The 19,817-nt window shown below is 45.9% G+C and overlaps 1 protein-coding gene across 1 annotated transcript; it reads right to left on the reverse strand.

Annotated features, from left to right (window-relative positions):
- Nucleotides 1-17,258: 17,258 nt before the first annotated feature.
- LOC120701019 (protein FAR1-RELATED SEQUENCE 3-like) lies at nt 17,259-18,448 on the reverse strand. Its single transcript, XM_039985193.1, has 2 exons — nt 18,090-18,448; nt 17,259-17,892 (listed from the first exon to the last, which is right to left on the reverse strand). Exons 1-2 carry the CDS (start codon nt 18,446-18,448, stop codon nt 17,259-17,261), a joined length of 993 nt encoding a protein of 330 aa, XP_039841127.1.
- Nucleotides 18,449-19,817: the final 1,369 nt, after the last annotated feature.

Consider the following 19,817-nt stretch of genomic DNA (forward strand, 5'->3'; position numbering starts at 1 on the left):
AGAAAATGCGTTTTAGCTCCGTTTTTAGCGTTCTTTATGTCCACGCGATCGTTGTAACACGTAGAATAGTTTTAGCTTAGTTTTTCTTGCTGTTTTTATGTATTGATGTACTGTTCTTTAGCTTTTGTTAGAGTTTGCTTGTCTGCTTATTATCATGCTTTGTTTTGGCCATGTGTTCGTGAGTAGACGCTGAGCTACCTGAGGAGCCCCAGTACCAGTACCCGGAGCAGCCATCTTCGGAGCAGTTTGAGCAGCAGCCAGAGCAGTACGAGGAAGGCAAGTATAACATGAACAACCCATCACTTTTAAATACATTTTCATACTGCATTTTAATACTGTATGCTTATAAGGATTTCCTAGCCACTTTATATCCTTTATATATACCTTTGGGTTGCATTTTGGTTAGTTGTGCTAGGTTGCTGCGCTATAACACACTTTGGTCCTTTTTAATTAATTTGATTAATGGTTTACTTGAATTTAATTCTGAGAGTGGCACTCTGTGTGGCTTGAGTGGCTCACGTCTCGTTAAAATTGGCTTTTGTTAGAAACATGGTTTAGGGGGCCAGCATGGTGCTTAGTGCTTGGTTGGCCACTCTCCATAAGGACCGGTTCATAGAGCGACAACCTGGGACAACAGCGCTACCACAAGGCTAGAATGGGATAGACTTGGCGTAATAATTAGATCTTTTTGGTTTGGAGTAACTTACCTGCGGGGCAAGAGTAGTAAGCTTCAATGGTCCCTGCTCCTCCGGCTGGTCTGTGCTTGGTTTGCGTACCTGTGCTTGTACCCCCGTGAGGTGGGCCCCATCGTCGCCGACCTAACTCTCGCGGTTACGCCTTACCAACGAGATTCTTTGTAAAGGCCTCGTAGTGAGTCGCTGGCCATCTCACCTAAGGAAGTGTGATGAACAACTGGCGTAGCTCACGACTTGTGGGTAAAGATGTGCAACCTCTGCAGAGTGTAAAACTGGTATACTAGCCGTGCTCACGGTTATGAGCGGCCCAGATCCTCCTTTTGATTAGTGAAGTTATCTCCTTCCGACGAGGGAGGTGCTTCTCGGGGTTTACCTTGGTGGCTTGGTTTTGGTTTGGTTTCTCATTAGTGATATGATTAAACTTGATTAATTACTATGTAACTGGGTTAATGGTAATTCATCAACTCGTAGTAAATAGTTTTAATAAAATTTTGCCAACACTTAAAAGCTAATGTAGTTGAGTCAGCCAGCCTAGAGCCTCATAGTTTGTGTTATACTTGTTGAGTACAAGTTGTGTACTCACCCTTGCCTCTTCTCTACTTTTTCCTCTTGTCTACGCTACTGCTGCTCAGTTCCTGCCGACACGAGGGAGTTCGTCCAGTGCTACCAGGACTACGAGGACTTCTAGGTGCTTCGTCTCCCAGTCGACGTCCCTGTGGCGCCCTGCTTCAGCTTCGGAGATCTTTTTCGTATTTTGTACTTCGCTTCCGCTGTATCAGACATTTATGTCATTATTGTAATAAATAACATTCGTATTCGTTTTATTATATCTTTTTACGTGATATGTGCTATGATATACTGTTCATTCTGTTGTATATACGTGTGACTTGATCCTGGCACGTATATGATTGCTCGGTTTATGTTCTTTTATAAACCGGGTGTTACAGAGTGGTATCAGAGCCATATCGACTGTAGGACGAAGCCTAGATAGAACTGGTCGAGTTTTAGGACTTCTCCTCACCAATCCTTATCTGCTGAAACTATTTTACTATTATACCCCTTGACTTCTATGACTTTTACCTTTCTTGCCTTGATTTGTCTCTCTGAAGAATAGTTTCGTAGATTTTGGCCTGAATCAGTCATCTGACCACCATGAGCATAGCTAGGTGACCTTTTTATAATAATACGATAGCACGTTCTGCGACGCGTTGTGTTAGTCGAGTCTTTTGCTAAACTCGGCTAAGTCGTGAAAATTGTCTGCTTGTTATTATGCTACATGTTTGATTTGGATTTTTGACTGATTGCATAGCTTAGCAGTTTAAATTTGTTCAAAGAAAATCACTCTGATGTTAAAGTTAACTAATTAATAAAATGAGTTAGATCGTTGGGGGTAAAACAGTCAACTCTATCCTGTCTACTTTATCATGGCTGAGTCTTTTTCCGCAAAGAGTTATCATATCCATCTGAATTTATTCCTGCAATATCCTTACTCGTGAAATCTTTTATTCAAATCAGATGGTGAACACCAGGAGCACCGGTTCCAGTTCTGGCCAGCAGCAGGGTCAGAACAACCAGGGTACCGGGATCCCGATGCCTCCGCCCTTGACTCCGGAGCAGTACTTCCAGCTCCAGATGCAGATGATGGCTACCCTGAACAACACCGTTCAGGCTCTTCAGCACGCTCACACTCAGCCTCCGCCTCCTCCACCGCCGCAGCCACGCGACAGGCATGCAGAGTTCCTGAGGGGTCACCCGCCGACGTTTTCTCACACGTCCGACCCTCTTTAGGCCGACGACTGGCTCCGTGCAGTGGAGCGTCAGCTGGACATCGCCCAGTGCGATGACCGTGAGCGCGTCTTGTACGCAGCAGGACAGCTACGAGGGGCAGCTTTGGACTGGTGGGAGTCCCACCCAGTTCACGACCGCGAGGCTCTCACCTGGCTCCAGTTCAGGGAGCGTTTCCGTAGCCACAACATCCCCGCGGGCGTTATGAAGATGAAGCAGAAGGAGTTCCTTGCACTGAAGCAGGTAATCTTAAATATAATCACTCAGCGGTTTCTTTTGAGCTAATGCCCCTTGTTCTATCCTTGTGAATCTTGAGTTAATCTTCCGATATCTATCTGTCTTTGTGAATTCAGGGGACTATGTCGGTCACGGAGTATCGTGATCGCTTTCTTCAGCTGGCTCGCTACGCCCCTGCCGAGGTTGCAGATGACCGCAAGAAGCAGGAGCACTTCATGGAGGGTCTTGAGGACTACCTCCAGTACGCGCTGCTCAACCTCCGCTTCGACGACTTCAACCATCTGGTTGACAGCGCGCTCAACACTGAGCGCAAGCACTTGGAGATGGAGGACATGAAGAGGAAGGTTGTCCCCGTTGCTTCCGGCAGCAACACTCGTCCTCGACTCCAGCAGCCCCAGTAGTACCAGCAGCAGTACCGGCCTCCTCAGCAGTACCAGCAGAGGCCACCGCAGCAGTACCCGCCTCGACAGCAGCAGGCAGGTCAGGGCCCGAGGTTACCGGCACCTCCGGCTCGTGCTCCACCGGCTCCACCGGCACCACAGGCTCCACGTCCGGCAGCTCCTACCGGACAGCAGGCTCAGGGACCTCCTCGCACCTGCTTTCACTGCGGCCAGCCGGGGCACTACGCCAACGCTTGCCCCCGGAAGGCGCAGGCGGGACAGCAGGGGCGCCCAGCTCAGCCCAGGGCGCCAGCACAGGGCAGGGTGAACCACGTGACGGCCGAGTCAGCGGCCGAGGCTCCCAACGTGGTTATTGGTACGTTCATGGTTAATTCATATCCAGCTACAGTGCTTTTTGATACTGGTGCTACGCATTCCTTCATTACTCAGTCTTTTGTCGAGCATCATGGTATTCATACTAGCACATTAAAGAGGTGCCTGTTAGTATCTTCACCGGGAGGACAGTTGAGGTCTCACACTTACTGCCCGAGAGTCAGTGTTTCTTTGAGGAGAGTAGAGTTCTGTACTGATCTGATGGTGCTAGACACCAAGGGCATTGATGTCATTCTGGGAATGGAGACTCTGGCCAAATGGGGAGTCCGGATAGATTGTGCTCAGAGGACAGTCTTGCTATCAGCTTCCAGTGGCCAAGAGGTTGTTATCAGTGCAGTAGAGCCTTCTGGATTTCTTCATCAGATGGAGGCTAGACCCACGGACGGTATTCGCGTGGTGTCTGAATTCCCGGATGTCTTTCCGGATGATTTGCCAGGTATGCCGCCTGAACGCGCCATTGAGTTTTGTATTGATCTCTTGCCTGGCACAGCTCCTATTGCAAAGCGGCCCTATCGTATGGCACCTATAGAGCATGAGGAAGTCAAGAAGACTATTGATGAGTTGCTAGCCAAGGGCTATATCCGTCGCAGCTTCTCTCCTTGGGCCTTTCCGTTGTTGCTGGTAGATAAGAAGGATGGCTCGAAGAGGATGTGTGTGGATTATCGGGAGCTGAATGCAGTTACTATCAAGAACAAGCATCCACTGCCCCGTATTGAGGATCTCTTCGATTTGCTTCGAGGTGCTCGTATATTCTCGAAGATTGATCTTCGTTCGGGCTATTTTCAGCTGAGGATCCGTCCTGGGGATATTCCGAAGACGGCATTCACCTGCAAGTACGGGCTATATGAGTATACAGTCATGTCCTTCGGCTTGACTAATGCCCCGGCTTTCTTCATGCATCTGATGAACATGGTTTTCATGGACTATCTGGATGTCTTCGTGGTGATTTTCATTGATGATATTCTGATCTTCTCCAAGACAGAAGAAGAGCATGAGGAGCATCTGAGACTCGTATTGCAGAGGCTGAGAGAGCATCAGTTGTATGCCAAGTTCAGCAAGTGCGAGTTCTGGATTGACGAGGTTCCATTCCTCGGTCATGTTATCTCTCAGGGAGGCATTGCTGTTGATCCGAGCAAGGTGAAGGATGTGCTTGAGTGGGAGACACCGCAGACAGTGAAGGAAGTCAGGTCTTTCTTGGGCTTAGCAGGATATTATCGGAGGTTCATTGAGAATTTCTCCAAGATCGCGAAGCCTTTGACTTCTTTGCTAGAGAAGAATGTGGCTTTTGTATGGACTGATGAGCGTCAGATGGCCTTTGATGAGCTGAAGAAAAGGTTGACTACGGCGCCAGTCCTGACTCTGCCAGACCAGACGAAGAGGTTCACGGTATATTGTGATGCTTCGAAGGATGGTCTTGGGTGTGTTCTGATGCAGGAGGGCAGAGTGATAGCTTATGCTTCACGGCAGTTACGTCGGCATGAGCTGAATTATCCTACTCATGATCTTGAGTTAGCCGCAGTTGTGCATGCTCTGAAGATTTGGAGGCATTACTTGTATGGGCAGCGGTGTGATATCTACACTGACCACAAGAGCCTCAAGTACATTTTCACGCAGAATGAGCTGAATATGCGGTAGAGAAGATGGCTAGAGTTGGTCAAGGATTATGATCTGGAGATTCACTACCATCCGGGCAAGGCCAATGTTGTAGCAGATGCTTTGAGCAGAAGGAGTTATGTCAACATGGCCGTGGCTTTCCAGATGCCTCCAGAGTTATGCGAGGAGTTCGAGCAGTTGAGTCTGGGCTTCTTGCATCATACCTCCAGTGCAGCATTTGAGGCAGTACCGACTCTAGAGTCAGAGATCAGGCAGCATCAGAAAGATGATGAGAAGCTGCAGGAGATTCGTGAGTTGCTCAAGAAGGGCAAGGCTCCTCATTTCAGAGAGGATGATCAGGGTACTTTGTGGTACAAGAACCGGATCTGTGTGCCAGATGTGAAGGATCTCCGGAAGTTGATTCTGAGTGAGGCCCATGATACAGCTTACTCTATTCATCCGGGCAGCACGAAGATGTACTATGATCTGAAGGAACGTTTCTGGTGGTATGGGATGAAGCGTTCAGTGGCAGAGTACGTGGCTATTTGTGACACCTGTCAGCGTGTCAAGGCTGAGCATCAGAGGCCAGCAGGTCTATTACAGCCTTTGAAGATTCCAGAGTGGAAATGGGAGGAAATCACTATGGACTTCATTGTTGGATTGCCTCGTACTCAGAAAGGGTACAACTCCATTTGGGTAGTAGTGGATCGTCTGACGAAGGTTGCTCACTTCATACCAGTGAACACTACTTACTTCGGTGTCAGACTTGCGGAGTTGTACATCTCTCGGATTGTCTGCTTGCATGGTGTGCCGAAGAAGATTATATCTGACAGAGGGTCTCAGTTCACTTCCCGTTTCTGGGAGCAGCTCCATGATTCGTTGGATACGAAGCTGCGCTTCAGTACGGCTTATCACCCTCAGACAGATGGGCAGACAGAGAGAACCAACCAAGTGTTGGAGGATATGCTGAGAGCTTGTGCTATTCAGTATGGTACTAGTTGGGATAAGTGCCTGTCATTTGCTGAGTTCTCATATAACAACAGCTATCAGGCCAGTCTAAAGAAGTCCCCATTCGAGGCATTGTATGGCAGAAAGTGAAGGACTCCTCTCTATTGGGATCAGATTGGTGAAAAGCAGCTCTTTGGCCCTGAGATCATAGATGATGCAGAGCAGATGGTTCAGGCTGTGCGAGAAAATCTGAGGATTGCACAGAGCAGACAGAAGAGCTATGCTGATGGCAAACGGAGAGATCTGACCTTCAGTGTCGGTGATTATGTGTATCTGAAGGTGTCTCCGATGAGAGGGATCCGCAGATTCAACGTCAAGGGGAAGTTAGCACCTCGTTATGTGGGGCCATTCAAGGTGCTAGAGCGGAAAGGCGAAGTTGCTTATCGCCTGGAGTTACCTCTCAGCCTCTCGGGAGTTCATGATGTCTTCCATATATCTCAGCTGAAGAGGTGTCTGCGAGTACCCGAGGAGCAGGCACCCCTGGATGGAGTAGATGTCCAGGAAGATCTGACATATACTGAGCATCCGGTGAAGATTCTGGAGACATCAGAGAGGGTTACTCGGAACAAGCGCATCAAGATGTGCAGAGTTCAGTGGAGTCATCACAGTGAAGCTGAGGCTACATGGGAGCGAGAAGATGAGTTGAAGAAGACATATCCAGATCTCTTTGCTAGCCAGCCCAGCTAAATCTCGGGACGAGATTTCTTTAAGGGGGTAGGGTCTGTAACACCCTAATTTAAATTTCAGTATGTTTTAATAAATTAAATTGGCTTTATTTAATTTTCTAAGGTTTATTGTGTTTAGTTGGCATTTAATCTAATTTTTGTTCCTTAAGTAATTAAAATTTATCATAGGTTTAAATTTTGTTGTTGCATTCATGCTGGTGCATACTTTTAATTGATTGTGGTTTGAATTCAAAATTCATATTTGAATTCAACCTTTGTTTGACTTAGTTTTGAATTGAGAGAGTAAATAGAAATAGAAAGGAAAATAGAAAACAAACCCAAACCCACAACCAAAACCCAGCTCAACCCAAGATCCCGGCCCAAACCAAACCCAGGCCCGGACCCCTCTTCCCTCTCCTTTTCCCCGGCCGGCCCATCCTCCTCTTTTCCCTTCCCCTACGGCCCACACTCGCACCTCCCCGCGCCGGCCCAGCCTCGCACGCCCCGCTCCGCAGCGCGCGTCGCCCCTCCCTCGGCCCACCTGCCAGCGCGCTCGCGCAGCGCCCGCGTCGCCCGCACGCGCTCCGCCCCGCCACTGACCGCCCGGACCCACTCGCCAGGGTCATCTCCTTCCCCGGGCCGAGCTCCCCTGTTCCGCGCTCGCCGCGTTTCCTCGCTGCCCGTGGCCCCGCTCCGCTTTGCGCGCGCCCTAGGCCCACTGGCCGGCCATCCAGATCCCTCCTCCTTCTAGAAGCCCCGCCCTAGGACCGGATCAAGCCAAGTTGTTGGGGCGATCCGCTTTCCCCGCAGAGCCACGCCCGGCCGCAATCACCGCGGTTTCCCCGCCGGGCACGCCTCCCCAGGATCCCCGCGGGTCCTTAATTAGCCTCCCACGGCCCTGCGCCTCCCATTCCGCAGCCGAGATCCAGAGAAGCAGCGCCGCCCACCCCGCCGTGCCGTGTCTCATCCACCCGCAGGTGAGCAAGCGCCGCCACCGGTTTTCCTCGCCGCCGGCGACTCTAGAGCCCCCTGACCCCCGTAGTCCTTCCACAGGGCCGAGTCGATCTTCCCCGAAGGTCAGAAGGGCCGGAGCTCCACTGCAGCAGCTTCTCCCTCAAGCGCCGCCGCGACCCGCGGAACGACCTCGCCGCCGACGTCTCGTCTGCGTCGTGCCCTGTCCGATTCCACCCCCGGTGAGCCTCGCCCGGACCTCCTTTTCCTTTTAACGCGCGCTCCCGTAGTCCGTAGGTCCCCTAGAAGGCCGGTTACTGGCCGCCGGCACTGCGCCGCCACCACGCCATGGCCAGGCTTCACCCTGCTGCGCCGTAGCCCCGAGCTGCACCTTGTGTAGCTTGGCCTTACCATGTAGAAGCCCCAGCAGCTGAACCCGAACCGAATCGAGGCCGGAACTGCGTTAACGCAGTTCGCCGGCGACCCCGAGCCGCCCCTCGCCACGGCGGGCCCGACCCGTGCCCGAATCCCTCGACCTGAGTGCACGGGTGGATTACACGTACCACGCCGTTGCTCCACGGCCAAGTCCCGGCACGAATAGCCCCCTGGAACGCCGGATTGCTCAACGCCGGCGAAGCCCCGCCGCGGGCACGCGTCTCCGGCGCTCTACGCCGCCGCCCCAGCGCCCCCTTCTCCCTGGACCGCCCGATGAAGATCCAACGGCCCAGAACAAACCCGAGCCGAGTCAAACAGACGCGTACCGGTCAGCGCCTGTCAGTTTTGCATATGAGCCCCTCCTTTTTCTTGGAATCAACCCGCCATCCTTCTCAGTTCAAAACTAATTCCAGTTAGGTCCCTGCTTTAACACTTTAACCCCTGAGCTTTGTAGATTTTGAACCCGCCGTCCAGCCCCTATCTTTTTGCGAGTTAGACCCCAGGAATAAGGTTTAATTACGTCCAGGCCCTCGGTTTTAGCAGAAAAGCCCCTGGAACTTCAGTTTTCTTACAAATAAGCCCCTAGGACTTGTTTTTGGCCTAGAAAATGCGTTTTAGCTCCGTTTTTAGCGTTTTTTATGTCCACGCGATCGTTGTAACGCGTAGAATAGTTTTAGCTTAGTTTTTCTTGCTGTTTTTATGTATTGATGTACTGTTCTTTAGCTTTTGTTAGAGTTTGCTTGTCTGCTTATTATCATGCTTTGTTTTGGCCATGTGTTCGTGAGTAGACGCTGAGCTACCTGAGGAGCCCCAGTACCAGTACCCGGAGCAGCCATCTTCGGAGCAGTTTGAGCAGCAGCCAGAGCAGTACGAGGAAGGCAAGTATAACATGAACAACCCATCACTTTTAAATACATTTTCATACTGCATTTTAATACTGTATGCTTATAAGGATTTCTAGCCACTTTATATCCTTTATATATACCTTTGGGTTGCATTTTGGTTAGTTGTGCTAGGTTGCTGCGCTATAACACACTTTGGTCCTTTTTAATTAATTTGATTAATGGTTTACTTGAATTTAATTCTGAGAGTGGCACTCTGTGTGGCTTGAGTGGCTCACGTCTCGTTAAAATTGGCTTTTGTTAGAAACATGGTTTAGGGGGCCAGCACGGTGCTTAGTGCTTGGTTGGCCACTCTCCATAAGGACCGGTTCATAGAGTGACAACCTGGGACAACAGCGCTACCACAAGGCTAGAATGAGATAGATTTGGCGTAATAATTAGATCTTTTTGGTTTGGAGTAACTTACCTGCGGGGCAAGAGTAGTAAGCTTCAATGGTCCCTGCTCCTCCGGCTGGTCTATGCTTGGTTTGCGTACCTGTGCTTGTACCCCCGTGAGGTGGGCCCCATCGTCGCCGACCTAACTCTCGCGGTTACGCCTTACCAACGAGATTCTTTGTAAAGGCCTCGTAGTGAGTCGCTGGCCATCTCACCTAAGGAAGTGTGATGAACAACTGGCGTAGCTCACGACTTGTGGGTAAAGATGTGCAACCTCTGCAGAGTGTAAAACTGGTATACTAGCCGTGCTCACGGTTATGAGCGGCCCAGATCCTCCTTTTGATTAGTGAAGTTATCTCCTTCCGACGAGGGAGGTGCTTCTCGGGGTTTACCTTGGTGGCTTGGTTTTGGTTTGGTTTCTCATTAGTGATATGATTAAACTTGATTAATTACTATGTAACTGGGTTAATGGTAATTCATCAACTCGTAGTAAATAGTTTTAATAAAATTTTGCCAACACTTAAAAGCTAATGCAGTTGAGTCAGCCAGCCTAGAGCCTCATAGTTTGTGTTATACTTGTTGAGTACAAGTTGTGTACTCACCCTTGCCTCTTCTCTACTTTTTCCTCTTGGCTACGCTACTGCTGCTCAGTTCCTGCCGACACGAGGGAGTTCGTCCAGCGCTACCAGGACTACGAGGACTTCTAGGTGCTTCATCTCCCAGTCGACGTCCCTGTGGCGCCCTGCTTCAGCTTCGGAGAGCTTTTTCGTATTTTGTACTTCGCTTCCACTGTATCAGACATTTATGTCATTATTGTAATAAATAACATTCGTATTCGTTTTATTATATCTTTTTACGTGATATGTGCTATGATATACTGTTCATTCTGTTGTATATACGTGTGACTTGATCCTGGCACGTATATGATTGCTCGGTTTATGTTCTTTTATAAACCGGGTGTTACACACGTGCCCCTGACAGGCTGGCCCCACCTTATACAACCGGCGAGGAATTTTATTCAAAACATCGGGTCTCGCGCCGGTCATTTCGTCTTCCTCATTCTCTCTCTAGGGTTCCTCTCTATCCCCTCTATCCTCTCGAATCACCGCTCGATTCACCTACCCATCGCAGAGCAAGCTCAGATCCTCAGTGGGGAATCAGCAGGATTCTCAATCGGAGACAAATCTCAGGTCAGTTTCCCTCTTGTTCTTCAGCTATCGTCGCATCATTTTCGATTTCATGACGAGGCGATTTTTCGGGGATTGCATGGCTGTTTTTGGTGGAGATTATCAAGCCAAGCAAATGGGAATCCACGCGGGGGAGGGAGGAGACTAATTAGAATCAAGGGGAGCATCTCTCCTTAGCGATTGCATCTCTGATCTGTAGCATTTTGGTATGGGATGGAGCGGAGGAGCGTGGTGTCGTCTCTGTTTTTGCATTTGATTTTTCCGCACGGGCTTCACGAACTTGCGGAAGTGTAGATCAGATAGGTGAGCGCATCCACGGGATATAGCAGCATCTGTTGTAGGGGATAAGATCAGGGGAGGGCTTCTGGGGTGGGGATGGAGTTCACCTCTATTTTTTGTTGGTGGATGTCATCCACGGAGTAACATTTTGGTGTGGGGGCTTTTTTGGGGGGAGATCTAGGCTAGTTTGTGCTGGTTCAGAGTCAGGCAAACGCGTGTGCCCCCTCCCCCATATGAAAATCATCAAGTTCATAATCAGATAGGAATCGAGTTTGACTCTGTTTTTTTGCTTAGATAGGAATCAAGTTCATGATGCAACGTTTTTTATTAGATTCCTATAGGAGGAGGGGATGTAGTAAAATCAGATAGGTGAATGAGTAGCATTCGGCATGGGGGCTTTTTTCGGGGTAGGGGGAGGGGATCCAGTTCTGTTGGTTTCTGGATTAGGTAGATATTCTCACCTGAATCAGGCCTTCCCTTTTGTTGCGGTTGTGTGTTTTGTGGTGTTGGTGAAAAGAAATCATAGACGCAGCTATATTTTGTTCTTCATATCTGTATGATTCACATATCTGCATATCATGTCTGTATGATTCACATATCTGTATATCATGTTTGTAAAAATAAATCATAGATTCAGCTACTAACCCCCATTTTCCTTTGTAAAGTACAGAACCCCTAGGGAACTCTTATTTTTCCAAGACAATCACAATACCAAGGAAGAAACAAGGTCGCGCGCCATCATCTGACACTGTATGCCCCTCGCATTTTCTGTTTTCATGTTGTTTTTATCAGCAATATCCATTTTCAGGCACTTTGATTAGGTAAAAATAATCTCCACCACTAGGCAATAACATGATCCCGACTTATGCAATAATATGATTTTCTGAACCATGCAAAGTACTAGGTAATATACAACTAACATCACTTGTATTTTTCCCAGCATCTTTTTCTTAAGTTTAATATGCAAGCAGTTCTGTGATTACTCAATACCAATTCACTACTTTTTTTTCAGCAGGAGGCATATTCATTAATTTCATTAGGCAAAATACCTTTTCAGCAAAGGCATCTTTGTTCATTAGATTAATCAAAAATCCATTTAATATATCTCTCAACTGTTTTTTCATCATTATTCATATTCATGCACATACAAACTACCAGCAGTTGTATTCTTCTATAGTTCTATCATTTTTAAGTTGACGTACAAGTAGTTTTGTAATTATTCAACTCCAATTTAGCACTGTGTTTTCAATACCAATTCTTTTAGCACTTCAGCATGAGTCACATTCATGTGTTTCATTAGGAAAAATACTTTTCAGCAGAGGCTTTTTTGTTCATTAGATTTTGGCAAAATCTACTGAATACGTCTCTAAACCTTTTTCATTTTTAGCGGGGGGAGGGGCAAAGTTCATTGAATATGTCTCTCATAAACATTAAAACATTATCTATTTATGTGAAGGTTCCAAGGAACAGGGCATCACCCGCTAGACTCGTCAAACTAGATGTATGGATGAGTGAACCCCAGCGTAAGATGATACGCGATATCAATTTTGGTGGACTACTTAACATCCCATGCCCCACAATACCAGCTGAGTTTGCAAACTGGCTTTTTGTTGAGTGTTTTGATCCCAAAGCTTCAGAGTTAGTGTTTCCAGGACGTGGTAGAATTCTCATCACACCAGATTCGGTTGCTCGTATTTTCAATTTGCCAAATAAAGGGGGGAAGGTGATGTATGAGCTTGATGTTGACGCAATAAACTCCATACAGAGCAAGTATGACACCATTCAAGGATCAGCACCAAAGATTGAACAAATAATGGAGATGCTGAAAAATAGCAAGACTGCAGACGAAGATTACATGAGAGGCTGGCTGATGATAGCTATTTCAGCATTCTTGTGCCCACCGACCAGCTTGGGAATAAGCCCTCGATGCTACCCTGCCTTAGTCGACCTCTCAGCTGTGAAGAAATTGAACTGGTGTGAGTTCGTGGTGAATCAGCTGAAGGATGCAGCTATAAAGATCAACAAAAAAAATTCTGTGAGGGGTTGCATTCTTCTACTTGTTGTAAGTTTCACTTTGTTTTCCACCTGCAGTAATACGTGTTTCCCTGATTCACTAGATTTATTGTAGTTAATACATGCACGCAGTCTCATTGTATCTATTTTTTTTCTTTTTCTCTTTCAGATTTTGTATGCAGACTCACTAGATCTTCCTAATATATAAGTCCCCACTGGTACTCCAAGGGTCTCTGTTTGGACGAGGACACTTATTGATTAGGTCATCAAGCTGTACAGAAATCGCAATGGCTCTTTCGGCAAACTGAAGGTATACCAAAAGAATAACAGCAATATTGGGCGGCCTTCCATCACTCTTTTTTTCCACACACACCACTGCATTACGTGCCAAACTGAATAATCACCTTTTCTTTTCTTGTTCAGTTGAAACAATCTCATCATTCAGTGGGGGCAGGTTTCAGTCTGCAGATGGATGACATTAGCAGATTTGTAACTTCAAAAGTGCCAAGACAGCTAGCAGCAGCGGTATGTGTGACAAGCCAATATCTATCTATTTTTTGTTACATGTCAAGGTCTATGTAGGTTAATGCTACAAGTGAAGCAATTATTTTAGAATGGAATGCAGCATCCCCACACCCCCAAGCTCATGGTCTATGTAGGTTAATGCAGCACGGGAACGCAGCTTGATGATTTCATCCAACCTTTTCTTTTTTTGCAGAAGAAAAGGAAAATCTGCGAAGCTGTAAGCAAAGCCCTCAGCGGTGTCACAGAGATTCTAGGCACATTCATCCAAGATTTGTGTGCCGCAGAAGAAACTGCTAGAGCAAGTACTAGTAGACCCAAGCGCATGAGGGTATTGAAACACGATGATGAAGAAGAAGAATCTGAGGATCCAGACTACAAAGAAGATGAGACAGAGGAAGAATCTGAGGATTCATACTACAGTGAAGAAGATGGTATGGAGGACAACAGCGATGATGGAAGCACAGGACCGCCCCCTGAGGATGAACCTGCTGGTGTAGATGCACCTAGGGATGCCCCATATATAGAAGAAAATGAAGATCTCGTTCCACTCAGCACAAGGCTAAAAAGGTTTCAGTCCATTGCAACAAAAAATGTACAAGGAAGTTCTGCAGCAGCACCTCAAGGAATAGATGAATGTTTACCACCAGAGAAGTCTCCAGTAGTGCAGAAACTAGGCAACATTGATGCCAGACATGCAAGACTAAAGCTGCTAGACATCCCAACTAGTGCAGCTAAAGCTGACAAGAACAATGTTGCAACTGACAAAGGTTGCAACTCCAAGGAGAGTGTGCCAACAGTCAGCAAGCATCACATTGCCACTCCAAGAACTAATGCAGTTCAAGATGACAAGAACAATAACACCACAAAACAATCCAGCAGCACACCTGGGATGGATAAAGCGAGAGCTAATGTTGTACTAGAGTCAGCAAGCAACTCCAAGGTCCGCCCCTGGGACTTCCCTATCGACGTCCCTGAGTTTGATATCATGAAGTCAATTGAAGAGGCCACACCCCTTGAGACTTGCCCACCCACACCTCCTACCGGCAAGACCGGTAAGTTCTGGTCAAGCAACACACTCAATTTTTTATGGACTGTTAATACATATTGAGTTGCATATTTGAAAATTCAAAAAATTTATCTAGACAAATACACTGAATTTGCCATGTTCTTAACACATTATCGCCTCGATAAATGCACTAAGTAGCATGATGAATTCCCATTTTTTGATGGATCCTCATACTGTTATTGCTAAAGTTTAAACACAAAAATGCTGAACCTAACTGACCAATTTGCTTGTTAGATTAGTTTAAGTTGCCTGCAAATAAGAGTAGAGACACCGTAGGAAACATTGGAGGAAAGCAAAATGATTAACACTTGTTTGGTCGGGTGGGGGGCAATTATTGTGATTATATATGTAGATAAACTAATTAAAGTTAGTAGGCAACAATGTTGTAACACAGCTAACATATTTTGCCCTCCCTTTTTTATTTGTTTTTCAGATTCTAGATGGACACTGGACGGCTTACCTAACGAGGAATATTTATTATGGGAAGCGGAAGCTATTCGGGTTCATGAACAAGCAAAACCAAAGCAACACAAAGGCTCAACATCAAACTCACAAAGCATAGAAGACCCTACAAACAACAAGTGCTACAATCCAATTTCAGCACCAAGCAACAAGCTAACAATGCATGCAGCACCAACCCCACAAGCAACGGGGATAACTGCTGCTGCATCAGTAGAGGGTGATTCTTCTATCACACCTTTGTGTGTTCCTCCACCGAGAAGAGCATTCAAACTGGGTGCAGCATTGCAATCCCCGTACATTCTGATTGAGCCAAGGAGAATGCCCTTCAAGTGCAGCAAGGAAGTGTGCAAGGTATATGATGCTGTTTGCATGTTTGCTAGAAGGTCCACCAGGTCTAAGAGCAGCGAGTATGTAAACTCCCCTTTCTGATCCCTATTTACAGAGTTTTTATAGCCCACAAAATATGATCTACAACATTTTTTTTACAGGCAACCCATAATAAACTACATTTTCAACTTCGCTTCATTGGGCCATCTTGCGGACTCAGTTAAACCAGGTGGGAAACTAAAGAATACTATCGCAGAGATCGGCATCTATGTCATTAATGGCAAGAAGAAAAGGGGAGCCACAAGACAGGTTCTACCACTTCACGTTTCAGTGAGCCCCCCCTCCCACCCGAGTAATTTAGTAATGTTCTGAAGGCATTTTTGTTTCTCTAGGAAGTCAACTTATTTGCAATATCACATGCCAATGCAGACATTTCTGCAGCACAACCAAAGTGGGATGGCAGCCGTAACACAAGTGTTTAAGAAGGAGACAAACCACCTGGACCACAGACAACTGATATATAACACTGCACACTATTATCTATGTGTTTAGCTAAATCATCTATGTGTTTTGCTTTTTTCTACACATTATTTCCTTTTTTTGCCACACCTTCCCTTCTCTGCAATGGTGAATTTTCTGCATGATGCTGGACACATTTTTTTTACAGATTCTCTTCCCAGTTCTACAAAAGCTAGTACAGTCTGATGAACATTCCGGGCATTACTTTCTGATTGTGCTTAATTTGCGCAATAAAAGGTTTGAAGTGTTGGACTCTATGAGGAATCTGGAAAACGGGAAGCTGGCTGAATGTTGTAACAAGATCACCAATGCAATAAAATCTCTGTGAAAGATATATTATCCTGACACAAAAAACCCAATCGACAAATACGAAATTGTGGATATTCCAATCCCAAAACAGACAAACAAGTAAGCAACTCTTTTTTTCTCCTTTTCATGCCTGTTGTACATGTACCCCACACCCCCCTCCCAACACACGCAAAACTTACATGCTCCCTCTTGTCATTTTTTTTGACGACAACACTCAGCCACGACTGCGGGTTCCACATGCTGATGAACGCAGAGTATTGTGATGGGCGCACAGTGTGCAATATCCAAGAGGGTGACATGCCCAGGATTCGAAAGATTTTGACACACAAGTGGGTGACCTATGATGAAAACGACACAGACTGGGAAGAGATGCTAAACCTGGAAATGACACTCAAGGGTATGTATGCAGTTTCTCACATTATCAATAGCATTTCAGTTGTAAGCACTAGGCAATTGAACACATTCCCCCAGTCCTTTTTTAGCATATGAAAAAAATACATAATGCCGTAATAGTATCAGGGCTGTACTGAAGCCATATTTTAAGCAACTATTTTAGGCACCACCAAGCTATTGTTTGATTCCATTCTCTTAAAAAAAAAGCCTATTCCACAGCAACAGATCCTAACACCACACCTTTTCCCTCTTTTGTTGGGCACTTTGCAGCATTATGGTTAGTGCTTTTGCAAAGGCTGCACTTGTTCTTTCTTTTTGATCCAGCATTCATCCCTTTTTTAAACCTTTTCTCCTTCTTGCGCCCTTTGACTTTTGATCTTGGGGGGTTGCCGACACCTGTAGTCATTGCACTAGCGCCATTGAAATCACCATAGATGGTAACAGGGGCATCACCTGAAAATAAAAACAAGGTTTCCATTAACAGATATAAACTCCCCTTTTTAACAGGATAGCAGACATAAAAAATGTCTTTTTTGCTGCAGCAAAAAATGCACCTGCTGGGAGAGGGGCCAAACCACCTGTGTCTTCAGTCACACCTGCTTCATGGTGCGTTGAAATATTTTGCACCATAGGATCAAACACAACTTGTGTATCAGTTGAACCAATTATACCCATATTAGCAGCACCATTAGACCCATCTGCATTGATAGACCTTGCTCGATTAGCGCCCCGTACCTTTCGAGCATTGCTTTTTTTCCTCTATTTGATCTCAGCAATTTCAGCTTGCATCAACTTTATGTGATTGTCCATAACAGTGTAGGTCTCCTTCGAAACACACCCCTCAACTGCTAAACTTGCAAAAGCTGTAGATAGATTGGTGAACCACAAAGTCCTTTTGGTGTTGAGGGGCATGCCACGGGCTATGAATTCAGCAGGCACATGTGCATTAGGCTCAGCATTCTTACCCCCTTGAATTGCTTCTTGCGTCCATCTCTTCAATATGTAGCGCTGTGGTATATTCTTCACTCCCAATCTTGTTAAGATCTTCATTATATGGCAACAAAGCATCCCATCCCTATCAAACTTGCTGCACTCACAGTAGTAACTTTCTTCCACCACCACGGTTGTCACAAGATATGTCCTTTTTCCATAGCCGTAGACAAAATTGTTGTTCGGCACAAGCAAATATTGGAACTGGCCTTCATGCGTCACATCATATTCAGCAGTTTTCTCAAATTCTTTTGAGAATCTGTAGAATAGGTTCTTAGTGTACACAGTTGACGCGTGTTTCTCAATTGGGTATCTAGACCACCTTCTCCTCTCCTTATCATCAGTTCTGAAGTCCTGCCCATCTTGAGCCACCAAACACTTGTCTTGAATCTTTTGGTACTGCCTAACAAAGTGCAGAATCGACATGTTTGGGTTCACATACTTTTCAGCACAGCATTAAACCCCTCACTCCTCTGAGTCGATTGCAAGAACAGGTAAAAACAATGCATGTAGTAAGCTGGGACAAAACTGCTCCGGATTGCATAAAGACTTTGGAAATGAACATTCTCTTGCAAATTATATTTGCTGATCATAGCAGACCACTTTGCTTCAAATTCATCTGGACTAACAGTGTAGTTCATGCATTCCTTGAAGTCATCTTCCAGTTTTTCATCTTTATCAAGGATAGGGCCTATTGTTCCAGTAAATTTGTCCATTATGTGCCACCGACAGTTCCTGTGATTTGTATTTGGAAATGTCTGCGCGATTGCACACCTCATAGCACCATCTTGGTTAGTTATTATGCTCACAGGCACTTTGCCCTGCATTGCTTCTAGGAATGTTTCAAACAGCCACACATAGCTAGGGGTTTTTTCATCTCTTATGAAGCCACACCCCATCAGGAACGACTGCCCATGCTTGTTGATCCCAATAAATGGAGCAAAGGGCATATCATACATGTTTGTCATATAGGTAGCATCAAAAGACACCAAATCATTGTACAATTCAATGTAGGCACGCCTTACAGCTCCATCAACCCAAAACAGGCATTCAACTCTGTTATCTTCGTCAAGCTTTATCTTGTAAAAGAATTCAGCATCTTGATCTTCTAGCTCCTTAAATTAGTCCAAGGTATCCTGAACATCTTTGTACTTTTCAGCTTTCCTAATGGTGGAACGAAAGTTGCTAACATCTTTTTCTTCATACGGAACTAGCGGCGCAGAGCCATAAAACTCGTTCATAAGTTGCATTATACGACCAGTGGGCAAGTTGGACCCATGCAACAATGCAATGAAATCCTTCTCTTTAGGTATCCCCTTGTGAGACCTTAGGAACTTTTTCAGTGATGGCTTCAAAACAAGGTCATGGTTGTGATCTGGCACAAAGTTTATCACATGCCATTTGCCAGCAATCAGTTTGACAACCATTTTGGCTTTACAGTCTGTATGCATCATCTTTTCCCTCTTTCTCTTTTTGCCGCCATCCAACTTCTTCTTCTTTTCTGCTCCCTCATCGCAATCATTAGGATCTGAATCTTCATCAAAATTGCTATCATCAGTTTCAGCAACTGGTTGCTCTTCCTTCGTTTTCCTCTATCGCCCCTCTTTGTTGCAGACGAACTGAACCTTGTTCTGCTCTCTGGTCACCCCTGATAGCCGTGTAGTACTAGTATGAACAGAAAAACCAATCCTCTTTGCATATGAATTGTAGAACTCTCTTGCTTCCTGTTTAGTGGAAAATGCTTGCCCTATGTATGGCACTGGTGGTGTCAACCAAATATCTTCCACAACCTCTTCTGTAACAACAGTAGATTCTTGGTTGTTAAGCGGACAACCATCTGCATTTTGGGTTGTAGCGTCAGCATTTGATGGATTGTCAACGCCATTGTGCTCATCACCTTCTAAACTTGCATCAACCAAAGGTACTTGAGTGCAGTAGGAAGGACTTGTATTAACAGCATCCAGGAAATCAAAATCAACTTCTGAAGGAAACTGATTCAAATCCATGGTCTTTTTCCCCTACAAATGCATTTTTTTTGTAAAACATCAGGCAACAAAGTCATAACAAAAATGCATAATAGACTACTTTTGTATGGCAACTTTTCAACCACAAAAAACTAAAAAGATTCATTGTTTTTCCTACAGGTAAAGAGAAGGCATGAGCAGCACTGCAAACTGATGATGGATGCAGGCTGGAGAGGCAATTTAGAACCATGCAGTCCTTTTTTAGTTTGTGAATGGACTAAAACATGATAGCTACCCCTCGATTTGGAGATAATTCAGATCTACCTGGGGGGCAACCCTAAACCAAACTTTTCTGGGTGAATCT

Source organism: Panicum virgatum, chromosome 3K (assembly GCF_016808335.1).
Source record: "Panicum virgatum strain AP13 chromosome 3K, P.virgatum_v5, whole genome shotgun sequence".
Lineage (NCBI taxonomy): Eukaryota > Viridiplantae > Streptophyta > Magnoliopsida > Poales > Poaceae > Panicum > Panicum virgatum.